The sequence below is a fragment of the Scyliorhinus canicula genome, chromosome 12 (genome assembly GCF_902713615.1).
Source record: "Scyliorhinus canicula chromosome 12, sScyCan1.1, whole genome shotgun sequence".
NCBI lineage: Eukaryota > Metazoa > Chordata > Chondrichthyes > Carcharhiniformes > Scyliorhinidae > Scyliorhinus > Scyliorhinus canicula.
The window spans coordinates 50256041-50270048 of record NC_052157.1 but is presented as its reverse complement, the minus strand read 5'-3'; the positions used below and the strand labels follow the sequence as shown (position 1 = coordinate 50270048).

Sequence of the window (14008 nt, the reverse complement as noted above, 5' to 3'; positions counted from 1 at the left end):
CACTTTCCTTGTCAGAATGACAAACAGACACGGAGAGAATGTGCAGTCTCAGCACAGACAGTGACCCAAGCTGGGAATCGAACCTGGGACCCTGGAGTTGTGAAGCAACAGTGTTAACCACTGTGCTGCCCTAGAGCACTGCCCTTGAGCAGTAAACAAATTGGAATCTGTCCTAGGTAGGTTGTGAGGTTGAATGCGAAAAGTCTGGGTGAACCTCATGGTGCCTGGATATGAGGGAGTTCTTGCATCCTCTCCATAGACTCCCAAACATCTGCAAGTGTTGATGGTGTTGCTGTTGTAAACAGTGTTTGCCACTGACTTGCGGCATGGTGAGACAGTGGTTAGCACTGTTACCTTACGGATCCAGGGACCCGGGTTCAATTCCAGCTTCAGGTGACTCTGTGTGGAGTTTTCACTTTCTCCCCGTGTCTGCGTGGGTTTCCTCCACATGCTCAGGTTTCCTCCCACAGTCCAAAGATGTGAAGGTTAAGCGGATTGGCCACGCTAAATTTCCCCTTGGTGTCCAAAAGCTCGGTGGGGTTACAGGGATAGGGAGGAGCTGTGGGTTGAGATGGGGTGCTCTTTGAGGCTTGGTGTAGACTCGATGGGCTTAATGGCCTAATTCGGCACTGTAAATTCCACAATTCTCTGGTTGAATGTGTAGGCTAGAGAATGCCTGATGTGACAGATTTTTTGCTTACCATGCCTGGATCGGAAGGATGTGCTGACATGAAAGCATCATGCTGTGTTCACCTTCCTTTCTACATAGCAGCTGTCCTGTTCCATATGTTGAGTGTAAATTCTCCTGCTTCAGAACTACAGCTGTGTGCCAGCTGCTTCTGTAAAATAGAAGTAACAAAGTCAGATCCCCAGAGCTGTGCCCTGTGGCATGTTTAATAAATGCTAAGCTTAGGTTTGTAGCTGGTAGAGGCCACCGTGCTCTGTTGTCCATCATCAACTTGCCTGCCTTATTCGTTCAGTTTCTTTGCAGCTCAAGTAGAAATTTATTAGAAATTTAAAACAAAAATGGCAAGCACTTTGTAATGGTTACGCAATACTAACCTGCCTTTCTGAAACAGTCCCACATTGGCCAGACCCCAGGATCCTGACCATAGGATACATGTCGGGAGCGGAGCTTTTCTTCGAACTGGAAGGGTTATGGGGGAGGGGGACCTAATCCATGTAATCAAATTAATCGGTGTGTAATAGCTGCTTAGTCTCTTGCCCTAAACCGTTGATTGGAACGTTGGGCACCAGGAATCCTCTCTCTCCTGAAGAGTTGGGGAAAAATTAAGATTTAAAAATCAAAGTAAAACAGGGAGTTGATTAGAAGAGTCTGGAGAAACGAGATATAAATTCATTTACCAGTGGAAAACAAAGATTTTTTAACATATGTGATGAGAGAAAACAATGGGGCTATAGACGTGGTAACTTCAAAGTGAAGAGATAAGGAGACTGACACATATCTGCCAAAAGCCAACTCCACAGGGTGAATAACATCAAAGGGAAAGAAATGGTATAACTGTAGGACAATAACTAAGGGAAGGGAGGGAGAGAGAGAGAGAACAACATTACAACTGCAGCAAGCTGACCTCGGGGCTCCGTTCCAGGAACCTGACTCCATGTATGCAGGCTGACAGGTGCTGAGGAAGTGATACTGTCGAAGATGCTCGCTTAACTTGGAGCTGAGTCGACCGCCTCAGGTGGATGTCGAAGATCTCATGGCACTGTTTGAAGAAGAGGGAAGTTTTCCCTCGGTGGCCTGAGCAATATCTATCCCTCAATCAACAAAACACAAACAACTGTACTGGTCGTTGTCACATTATTTCTGGGATTTAGCTGTGCAAATTCGCTGCTACCTTTCCTTCATTACAACAATGACCGCTTTCCAAAAGTAGCAGTTCATTGGCTGTAATGTGCTCCTGAGACACACAAGTCCCTTCTGCTTGTCCTGCCACGGAAATGTAATGCATTCGATCTACTTGCAAAGGGAGCAAAAATCAAGCCTAAATTCACCAGAAGCATTGTAGAATGATTTGATGCAAGTTCCATCATGGATATGTTGCTGCCTCATTACTGAAAAGAGATTGAATTCAGGATGGGTCAAGTTGCAGGAAATTGGTTTCCATTCCTTTGGTTGAAGTATTGTACACCATGCATCAACATTTCATTCTGTGATAAGTATAGCAACTTGTGTCTGGCGTGTATGGATAACAATGGCACTTTGGCTTAACATCCCCTTCTCAACACTGAACAATCATACATGTCTTCACGGAAGCATGCAAAAGATTTTCCATTTGGTACACATTGAGAGTGTGTGAATTTGCTGTATTCCCTTGCTAAATGGACAATTAGGATGGCTGGCTAAAGTTGCACAGCCTCCAGATGATGTTTGTAGTAACTCTTATTTTTTTTCTTACAAAAATAAGGTGTCCAAAACACGCTTTATCACTGAAAATTCACTTAATACACTTGCATAAGAACTGAATCAAAACATAGATCATAATAATACATAAACTTGTCAGAATACAGCGAAAAATCATTAAAAACATTAACATAAGAAAAAGTAAAATAAAATACTTCAAAATAAAAGTAATTTCGACAGATGCTTCAACAATTCTGGAGCTCTAGAATTCTTCTGAAAAATTAATCATACGATCATATTCTTAAGGAGGGCAGCATGGTGGAGCAGTGGTTAGCACTGCTGCTTCACAGCGCTGAGGTCCCAGGTTCAATCCCGGCCCTGGGTCACTGCACATGTGGAGTATGCACATTCTCCCCGTGTTTGCCTGGGCTTCACCGTTTTGGAATCGGGAAGGTGCCACCCCAGGTGGCTACAGCCATGGACTTCACCATGGCGGAGGCGGAAGAGACCCCCTCCCCTGCGCATGCGCCGGTATGACGTCAGCAGCCGCTGACGCTCCGGCGCATGCGCGGACTTATGCCAGCCGGTAAGGTCCTTTCGGCCCCGGCTGGCATGGCGCCAAAGGCTGTTCACGTCAGTCGGCGGAGTGGAAACCACGCCGGCGCGGGCCTAGCCCCTCAATGTGAGGGCTTGGCCCCTAAAGGTGCGGAGAATTCCGCACCTTTAGGGCGGCCCGACGCCGGAGTGGTTCACGCCACTCCATCACGCCGGGACCCCCCGCCCCGCCGGGTAGGGGAGAATCCCGGCTAAGTGTACCATAGGCCTTCTTTACCACTGTATCCTCCTGCTCTGCTACCCTAAGGGACCGATCTTGCACACCAAGAACCCTCTAATCCTCGGTGCTTCCCAGGGTCCTGCCATTTATCATTCTTTTCCGGGCCATGTATTCCCTTGCCTTGTTTGTTCTCCCCAAGTGCATCACTTCACACTTATCAGGATTGAATTTCATTTGCCACTGATGGGCCCATCTGACCAACCCGTCTAAATCCTCCTGTAATCAAAGGCTATCCTCCTAACTATTTACCACTCGACTAATTTTCGTATGATCTGTAAACGTGCTGACTAATCCTCCTACATTCATGTCTAAATCATTTATATAAACCACAAACAGCAAGGACTCAACACTGACTCCTGTGGGATCCCACTGGACACAGGCTTCCAGTTAGAAAAAAATCCCATAACAATCATCTTCTGCTTCCTGACACTCAGCTAATTTTGATCGAGTATTTGCCAAATTTCCTTAGACGCCATGGGCACACCTTGGTTATTAGTCTCCCATGTGGGAACTTATCAACAACCTCGATGAAGTCCAAGTAGACAACATCAAATGCATTTCTCTCATCTGTACACCTGGTCACCTCTTTGAAAAATTCAATCAAGTTGGTCAGACATGACCTCCCCTTAACAAAATCATGCTGACTGTTCCTGATTAATCTTGCCTCTCCAAATTCCAATGAATTCTGCCTTTCAGAATTGCTTCCAACAGTTTCCCCACCAATAAGGTTAGACTGATTGGCCTGTCGTTTCCTGGTTTATCCCTTCCTCCCTTCTTGAATAATGTTACCACATTGACTACCCTCCAGTCCTCTGGCATACCTCCTGTGGCTAGAGAGGAATTGTAAATTATTACCAGTGCCCCTGCTATTACCTCCCTTGCCTCACTCAGCAGCCTGGGATACATTTCATCTGGTCATGGAGATTTGTCTACTTTTAAGCCTGCCTGACCACTTGGAACCTCCTCTCTGTTTATATTATTCTCTTTAATTTTATCACAGCCCTTCTCCCTAATTTCTATACCCACACTGTCCCTCTCATGAGTGGGCACTGATACAAAGCATTCATTCTACCTACATCCTCCAGCTCCACGTACAAATTATCACTGTGGACCTTAATGGGCCTACTCTTTCCCTACTTCTCCTTTTACCCTTAATGTACTTGTAAAACAATTTAGGATTTTCCTTTAATTTACCTGTCAGTATCCTTTCATGGCCCCCTTTTTGCTCTCCTAATTTCCTTTTTAAGATCCTTCTTGCACATTCTATATGCATCTAGGGCTTCTGCTGTTTTGAGCCCTGGACATCTGCCTGCCTTGTTCTCCTTGTCCTTTACACAGATGCTTCCGGAACCAAAGGTCAGCTAGAGGGTTGGATGGTGCAGAGCCACGATTTGAGGTAGATTTAGGACTGTTCAGGAAATTCGCTACCAGTGATCATAGAATCCCTACAGTGCAGAAGTAGCCCATACAGCCCATTGAATCTGCACTGACCCTCTGAAAGAGCACCCTACACAGGGTCAAGCCCCCACTCTATCCCCATAACCAACTTAACCTTTTGGACATTAAGGGGCAATTTAGCATGGCCAATCCACTTAATCTTCACATTTTTGGACTGTGGGAAGAAACTGGAGCACCCGGAGGAAACCCACACAGACATGGGGAGAAAGTCCACACAGACACCCAAGGCCGCAATTGAACCCGGGTCCCTGGCACTGTGATGCACCACTTTGCCATCCTATATAAAATGTGATGTATAAAACTGACTTCCAGAAACAATAATAGAGTGAATATCCTTAAATTGTACAGAGCTGATTGAGTGTTAAAATGGGGGCTACTTTAGGTTCTCCGTGGTAGGATGATGAGATGGGTTGAATAACCTTCCTCCTCCGTAATCCTAGTCATCTCTGGACTATGGTATATTCGCATTGTTACTCTTAAAATAAGTACTGCAAACTCTGCATGTGTTGTCTACATTTGAAAAAACATTTGAAGCCTGGTCACAATGTGATTGATATTAACCACTCTCCATCATGCTTTTTCTGTCACTCTGGCTTGATTGCCACTGTGTTTTACTTGGGCCAAACCTCGAGCTAAGGATGTAGGAAAATTGCCAATCCTTTTAGTGGCCAGCAAAGAGAAGCAAAGAAGATTTCTCAAAGTGCTGTTTGCTTTTCTTTGTCTGGCTGGTGAGCTTGGGTTAAAACCAAATGGGACGATTTCCCCATTGGGTGCCAGGGGGATTTTCCCACTCATTTCCCCATTTAATGCTGCAGGTTTTGGCAGCAGGTGAGGTTTTTGCAGATACTGGCAGGAGCGTCACTAAATACATATTAGGATTCTGTGATTTACATGATAATTATACATTAGTTGGATGTTGTATTAAGGTAGTGGACATTGACAGGTGATTCACCTGTGCTCATTTGAAAATAGAAGGCTGAAGCAGTGATTGATTGGAGGTATATAACGTGATGAATATAGGAATTTCAGATATGTCAGGCGAGATTCAACTAAATGGGAACAAAGTCCCATAGCGAGAGTGTTTAGCCGTATGTTTCCCGGTACATGCAGCACCGAGGAACACCTGGCTATAAAATGCCACTTGCGTTAAATAAGGGGCCGCAGCGGATAGTGCGCGGCTAAGGCTGCACGTTTTCTATACCGAGAGGTTTCGCTCGCTGGAACTCCTCAGTGTAGCAATCTCTGGGGTCCCAAACATGACCCCCCCCACACCCCCAAGCCCCAACACACTATGGGAGGGTCCTCGGCCTCCCACATCCCCACACAACACCTGCGCAGGGCACCCCTTGCCAGCACCCAGAAAATGCGAACTTGGCACCTTGGCAGTGCCCCTGCCAGCTAGCAGTGCCACCTGGGCACCTTCGCAGTGCCAGGCTGGCACCCATGTGGCACTGGCAAGGTGCCAGGCTGCCCAGGTGGCACCAACTGTGCCAGGGAACCACACTGTCCAAAGGACATGCACCTGGGGACCTCCAATTCCCTGGCGAGCCCATGAGTGCCGTTCTTCTGGTCCCTGTTTGTGGGGCCCAGTGCTGAACGGCACTCGCCCAAGGTCTCCGAGACAAAGGGGATAGATCCCAATACCTCAGGTGCCTCAGAGAAACTGCATATTACAGATAGACTCGCTGTCTTGCTCTATTGTGCAGATTTGCCAAAAGTGATCCCACCTACAATGGGTAGGCTTCACATGCAACGTCTTGTGAGATCGCATTAGATCTCGTGAGGCATTAGGGGTCTCCTGGCTTTTATTGGCCATGCTGCACCTTGATGAGTTGCTTTCCAGAAGCAGCATGGCCATTGCATTGTGCCCATTGTATTATCTGTATTTGGTGCAGTATGGGTTAAAAGCCTGGGTTATGTGTGTGTGAGTGCTGCAGTAGTGTTTTTAAAGAATCCTGGTTTGCAAGACAACTAGGCGTTTTGGAGCCAGAGGTGCAATTAAAGCATCATAAAAGTATGGGCTACTGGACTTTGATTTATATTAAGAGGGTACCCTACAGAACAGTTAATTAGAAACATTGTCTTCAGTTGAGTAACATTAAGTAGTTAATGGGAGGACCAAGAACAGTTAATTAGAAACATTGTCTTCAGTTGAGTAACATTAAGTAGTTAATGGGAGGACCAAGGGGTTGAAGCAGTCAGGTGTTGAGGTTTTCAGGGTTAGTTATTGGCTGAAAGGTGTGCTGAGAAGGTTTCTGCAGAAAGACAGCCAGATGTTCTGCATTATTCTGACAGCAGGTCAGGTCTCTTTCTTTCAAGCAGTATCAAAAGATCTCTCTTTCACAAAGTGGAATATCCAATACATCTCTTTACAGCAAGCATTCAAAAGTCTGCTAACTGTATCTAAAAGTGCGTTGGTGTCTGAGATGTTTTTATTGTTTGCGTGGAAATAAAGGTAGCAGTTAAGGATTATTGCATCACTGCATTGATCAGCATTGTTTAAGGGCTAATCGTAAGTTATATTCTTGTGTGATTTAAAAAAAAAATTTAGAGTAGCCAATTCTTTTTTCCAATTAAGGGGCAATTTAGCGTGGCCAATCCACCTACCCTGCACATCTTTGGGTAGTGGGAGTGAGACCCAGGCAGACACAGGGAGAATGTGCAAACTCCACACGGACAGTGACCCGGGGCCAAGATTGAACGCGAGTCCTCAGCACCGCGAGGCAGCAGTGCTAACTACTGCGCCACCGTGCTACCACTTCTTGTGTGATGAAGTCTTTTAATACTATGTTAGTAATAACATTTATTTTAACATACCATATCCTTATTTTGTGTGAAATCACTCCTGGAGCAAGGTCTCCTTTCCTCACAGTCTTACAAAATTAAAATAAAGTATCGGGGTTTCTGTCGAGCATCCTAGCAAGTATTGGGGCCTGGTCTGGGATCGTAATAATTGTGTATTTCCTGTCAATAACTACTTGGAAGGCTATAAAAGGATGGCTGCAGTTCTAGTCTTCACTGTCAGGCTATCTTGAGTTCGAGTACATGGGGCCCTGAGGATATTCTGACCCAATCCTGAGCAAGTTGAAAAACTTGAACTCAGTTCTGATGAAGGGTCGCTGCCTCAAACGTTAACTCTGTTTCTCTGTCCGCAGATGTTGCCTGACCTGCTGAGTGTTTCCAGCGTTTTCTGTTTTTATTTAATATGCACAATCTGTTATGAAAGCTTATCTGACTTTATGAAAGCTTATCTGACTTTATGAAATGAAGTTGATTAGGAACTGAAATCTGTAACGCAGGGCCGGGCTGGATTCTGCCCACAGCCACTGGAGAGACTCCCAGGAGTTTGGCTGTATTTTAGCCTGGCAGTCATCGTGCTGTCTCTGAACTTGGAGCTTGAATGTTTAACTTCCAGCTTGGCAAGTTGTAAAATTGAATGAAACGCAAGCAGTTTGAGGTCTTACACCAAACAAAAAAAACAAAATCACCGTCGTTTTGTCAGGAAAAGCCACTTGTTTTCTTTTAACCTTTGGGGAAGGGAAGTTGCCGGGTTGGCCTATTCCTCTGAAGTGGCCTAGCAAGGGATACATGTGGAAAAAAATGGCCTTGGGTCATCAGTCATATCCTGTGAAGAGCAATATAATGAATACCACCCACTCTTCCTGCTGATCTGTCTCTGGTTGAAATGCTTGACGGCCATTCTCCACTCGAACTTGAAAAGAGTTGGACCTCAATTTGCACCTTTAATGAAGGATGATGTTTGCTGCAGGCCTGCCTGCCCAAGAGAGCAGGTTTAAAAACCAGGGGTCCAGGCAGGAAATGGGTGGGTAAATTACCCGAGTAAAAAGTTTGAGAACAAAAGTTCAAGAACATGTACCAATAGATTCAAAAACAACTTCTTCTCCGCTGTTACCAGACTGCTGAATGGCCCTCTTAGGGTCTGAACTGATCTTATTGACTGAACTGATCTTTCTACGCATCTTCTCCTCATTTGTAGCACTATATACCTTACACGTCACCCACTGTCTATGGTTATGTTTTTTCATTATGCATCCTCATGTATTTGTTAGGTTTTCATGTATGGAACGATCTGCCTGGACTGTGTGCAGAACAATATTATTCATTATACCCGGTAAACGTGGCAATAAATCTAAATCTAAGCATTAATACACTTCCGTGGTTTCTGTTGCAAAGCTTCAAAATCTCCGCACCTGCCCAAACCCAAAGTGCCTCATAAGGGAGAGCTCTTAGAGAAGAGAGTGAAAGAGGCAGCAAACATTGCCCCAGTGTAGTGCAGCTTTTGTTATCAGACTCTGACCGGGATGAGGTTGTGGGTATGGCCTTGGTTTGGAAAGTCTGCCCTTGTGGCAGAAGAATGAGCTCCGAAGGGTGCAAGCTATATGTTAGAACCTAGTCAGGAAATATCGCTAAATGCTTTTGTGCCTTAAGTGTTAATAACTGTGCCTATGATATGTTTTTTTGTAATAAGTCAGATTATAATAAATATAGTAAGTGGAGAACTGTTGGCTTGCCCACAAAGATCTCGCAATTTCTTTCAGTAAAGAGAAAAAATGCACCAAGGTTTACGTCTGGTGGCCAGGGGATACCTTGGTGACAACAGTAATGATAGCAGCCAGTCACATTAAAGTATTCACACATTGCAGACTTAAGAAATGAAAGCACTTGATATATTTTACTTTTGGTTTCACTATCTGAAAAAAAGAAATGAGGGGACTAACAAACCAACGTTTTAAATTAAATGATTTTTAAAAATACGCAATTTTAAAAATCATGATCATAGATATCATAGAATTTACAGTGCAGAAGGAGGCCATTCGGCCCATCGTGTCTGCACCGGCTCTTGGAAAGAGCACCCTACCCAAGGTCAACACCTCCACCTTATCCCCATAACCCCACCCAACACTAAGGGCAATTTTGGACACTAAGAGAAATTTATCATGGCCAATCCACCTAACCTGCACATCTTTGGACTGTGGGAGGAAACCGGAGCACCCGGAGGAAACCCACGTACACACGGGGAGGATGTGCAGACTCCACACAGACAGTGACCCAAGCCGGAATCGAACATGGGACCGTGGAGCTGTGAAGCAATTGTGCTATCCACAAGGCTACTGTGCTGCCATGGTGGGGGAGCTTGTGTGATGAATATAGGAATTTCTGATATATTGTATTATGTATTTGATGCAGTATATGTTAAAAACCGGGGTGAGTATGTAACTGCTGCAGCAATGTTTAAAAAGAAATACTGGTTTGAAAAGCAGCAGGCGTTTTGTCTACATAGGTGCAATTAAAACATCGTAAAAGTTGGGTGAATGAAAATTTTGTTGATATAAAAAGGGTTTCCTGGGGAGTAGATAATTAGAGACATTGTTTAGCTTTAGTAAGATGGTGTAGTTAATGGGAGGAACCGAGCAAGGGACTGGAGCAGTCAGGTGGTAAGTTTTCAGTTTTGAAGCTCTGTTTAGATAGGGGGTGTGAACCGACAAGCAGCTTTTTTTTGCAAAATGCTGGGAAGTTAAACAGTAGTTTGGCACAGGCAAGAATCTGTTTCCAAAGGATTTCCCCTCAAAGCAGTTTATCCAAGACATAATAATAATAATAATCTTTATTGTCGCAAGTAGGTTTACATTAACACTGCAATGAAGTTACTGTGAAAATCCCCTAGTCGCCACACTCCGGCACCTGTTCAAGTACACAGAGGGAGAATTCAGAACGTCCAATTCACCTAACAACACGTCGTTCAGGACTTGTGGGAGGAAACCCATGCAGTCACGAGGGGAACGTGCAGACTCCACACAGACAGTGACCCAAGCCGGGAAACGAACCTGGGACCCTGGCGCTGTGAAGCAACTGTTCTAACCACTGTGATAACGTGCTGCCCATTTATTGACATCTCAATAAAACGGGTATTCCTGGGTTAGTGACTGTATTTAGAAGTGGGTTTTGACCCGAGATGGGTTTTGCTCGAGTGGAAATAAAAAAACCTAGCAATTAGGAGTATTTAATTCGTTGTTAAGCATTGTTAACACCCCTACCAGCCTCCCCGAACAGGCGCCGAATGTGGCGACTAGGGGCTTTTCACTGTAACTTCATTTGAAGCCTACTTGTGACAAAAAGCGATCTTCATTCTTCTTCATTAATAGGTCATTGTAAACTACGTTCTTGTATGATATTAAAGTTATTTTAATCCTGCGTTAGTAATACATTTTAATTTCCCATATCCCTATTTGTGCATGGAATCATTCCTGGAGCAAAGCATAATTCCTCACAGTCTTACAAATTAATTAAATTTTGAGCGTTCGGTCTGGTATCCTAATAACTGTTTGGGTCTGGTCTAGGATCATAATATTGGTCATTAGCTTCCAAGAATCATTGAGGGTTTTTAGCAGTAATTAAGACTCTCGACAGTGCAGAAGGAGGCCATTCGGCCCATCGAGTCTGCACCTACCCTCGTATAGAGCACCCCACCTCGGTCCACTCTCCCACCCCATCTTCATAACCCCACCACATCTGCACATCATTGGAGGAAACCAGAGCACCCGGAAGAAACCCATGCAGACAGGGGGAGAACTCCACACAGTTACCCAAAGTCAGAATCGAACCCTGGTCCATGGCTCTGTGAGGCAGCAGTGCTAGCCACTGTGCCACTGTTGTTAGTCTTCTGTTATAGGCCCAATTACGCTTCTTTCAACAAGGTATAATTTCAAATGTTTCTAACAGTGAGGCCAGCAGAGTAAGGGGGAAATGAACTCCCCAATTAACTTGTTTTGCAGTCTGGGTAGTGCCTCTGGGAACGTGTTGAATCACTGACTGCTTCTATTTCTGCATTATTCTGTGCATGTGCGGTCTCCAGAAGTTGCTATCCATGATGGTGAATGCTGACCATTTAACATCATTATCACTGAAATCCGGGCCAGTGTTTAAATCTTTATTTAGAACAACATTTGCTTCTTTTTGTAGAATTCCAAGCTTGAAGTGGAAATTGGACATAATTGATTCAAATTCCCCAAACCTTTTCTTTGTTCTGTGAAACCATTTGTATAATTTGTAACCCTTTGAGAAAAGTTGACATGTCTCCATCAGGATGCTGAGTGGTAACCTATAGTTTCCAATGCTTCACACAATGACCCAAGTAAATAAACATGGCCCATCCTTTGGTAAATGCCTTCAGATTTTTCTGCCACCCTCTTTATCTGTGCCAATGCATTCCCCTCATAGCTGACCCAATGAAAAACATGCTCTATTTCTGGTTTTCCCAGCTCTGCCACTTCTCTCTCCATGACCAGATTAGAAATTGCAAGTATAGAACCCTCTTGGAAGGAGCAGTGTCATCAACAATAACTTCAGTTTATATAGCATCGTGAACCTGATAATTATCCCGAGGTGTTTCACGGGTGCCTTCAGGCAACTTTAGGTACTGAGCCACATAAGATGATTAAAGGGGCTTCAAGGATAAATCCAGGTCACCATTAGCTTTATCCAATGAGGCAATTTCAAGTCAGTGGGGTTTGATTGATGAGCAACCATAAACCCACCTATATCTGACCAGATGATAAACGCTGAAACGACTGGATCAGTAGGTTGCCTGATGCTATGTACATTTTTGTATGTCTGAATGCTTGGGCTGTTGAGCATGTGTGTAAATGTATCAATTCTCCTCTTAGGAAGAAAGAGACATAAGGCCGATGGCTGGCGACCCCGAAGAAATGCCATTCGGTTAACCAATGAATACACCGTGGAGACGTTGGTGGTGGCAGATTCGGACATGGTTGAGTATCATGGTGCCGAGGCTGCCCAGCGATTCATACTGACTGTCATGAACATGGTATGTTGTTTAAATTGCTGTAGACCATTGGAGCATTAGTGCCCTTGCTTGAGTGTCTGAATAATATTGTGCGGTTATCGAGCCGGTGTCTTCATGCCATTTGCACAAGTTGCTATGGTCTCCTGTCTCAATGCATATTACAAACCAAATGTTAGTGGTGAACAAGGAACCTATGAAGGGGTTTCAAGATAGACCTGGACAGATCAGATTCCAGGTTATACCCCAAGAAAATAAAAGGCCTTTCACAACTTCAACATCAAAATTGTTTACAGTCAATCCACAGTTTAGCAATGTCATCAGTTGTAATGTAGGAAACACAGCAGCCAATTCGTGTAAGACTAAGGTCCCATGTTGGATGACTGGATGACCTACGTTGATTGAGGAATGAATGTCTCGATTGGTTGATCACCCTCTTATTGAAATATATTGTGCTTCTGTGAAACCAACACGGACGAGATGGTGCTCGACTCTTACAAGAGAAAAAATAAAAGATTGATGGCACTTATATGGTGGAGGTTGCAGGGCCCAAAATGTTCGCGTCAGATTTGTTCTGCGTCCAAGTTCAGAAAAGCAGTTTTCACTTTTTGGGTTAAATGATTGAGGAAATATTCACTGAACAGGTGTCGCAATGGATTTTTCTTCAAGAAGTGATAGATGTATTCCCCAGGAGATCGAGTGTAAGGAGAGAGATATCTTTGCTGATCTACTGACCTAACTGATGTGCAATTTAGATTGAGATTAATACCCCCAGGGCTAGATTTTCCCTTGAGAGCAAGAAATAGAAATCCTGAATGTTTCCAGGTTCTGAACCAACCCCATTCCCAAAAACCTCATGCATTGATCATGGCCAATCCACCTAACCTGCACATCTTTGGCATTTGGGAGGAAACTGGAGCACCTGGAGGAAACCCACGCTGGCCACACGCAAAAATACCATACTCTTGATGCATCATTCAATCTGTAAAAATATTTGTTTAATTTCCATAATTTTCCTTCTATATCGCCGGCTTCTTTAGGTGGTTTCAAAAATGCTTTCCTTTGAAATTTTCCATGAAATCACTTTTAGATTTATCAATTTGCACTTCCAGGATTATGTGAGGATGGCACAATGGTTAGCACTTCTGCCTCATAGCGCCAGGAACCCGGGTTCAATTCCGACCTCACGTGACTGCGTGAAGCGTGCACATTCTCTCCATGGTTGCGTGGATTTTTTCCGGGTACCCCGGATTCCTCCCACACTCCAAAGATGTGCAGGTCAGGTGGATTGGCCACGCCAAATTGCCCCCAAGTGTCCAAAGGTTGGGTGGGGTTAAAGGATTATGAGGATAGGGCTGGGGATTGGGCCTAGGTTGGGTGCACTTTCGGAGGGTCGGTCCAGACTCGATGGGTCAAATGGGCTCCTTCTGCACTATAGGGATTCTATGTTGCCAAAAAGAAATCTCTCTTTTCCTGCTGCAGGGGAGTCTACTCAGATATCTTGATCTTTCAAATCTTTCCTCAAAAC

At 44.5% G+C, this 14008-nt stretch overlaps 1 protein-coding gene across 1 annotated transcript in view; it reads left to right on the top strand.

The window, feature by feature from the left end:
* adamts17 (ADAM metallopeptidase with thrombospondin type 1 motif, 17) overlaps nt 1-14008 on the top strand; it is a 584360-nt gene that overhangs the window by 29119 nt on the left and 541233 nt on the right. The window contains 1 exon segment of the mRNA XM_038813320.1: nt 12344-12504. Coding sequence (XP_038669248.1) covers nt 12344-12504 — 161 coding nt within the window.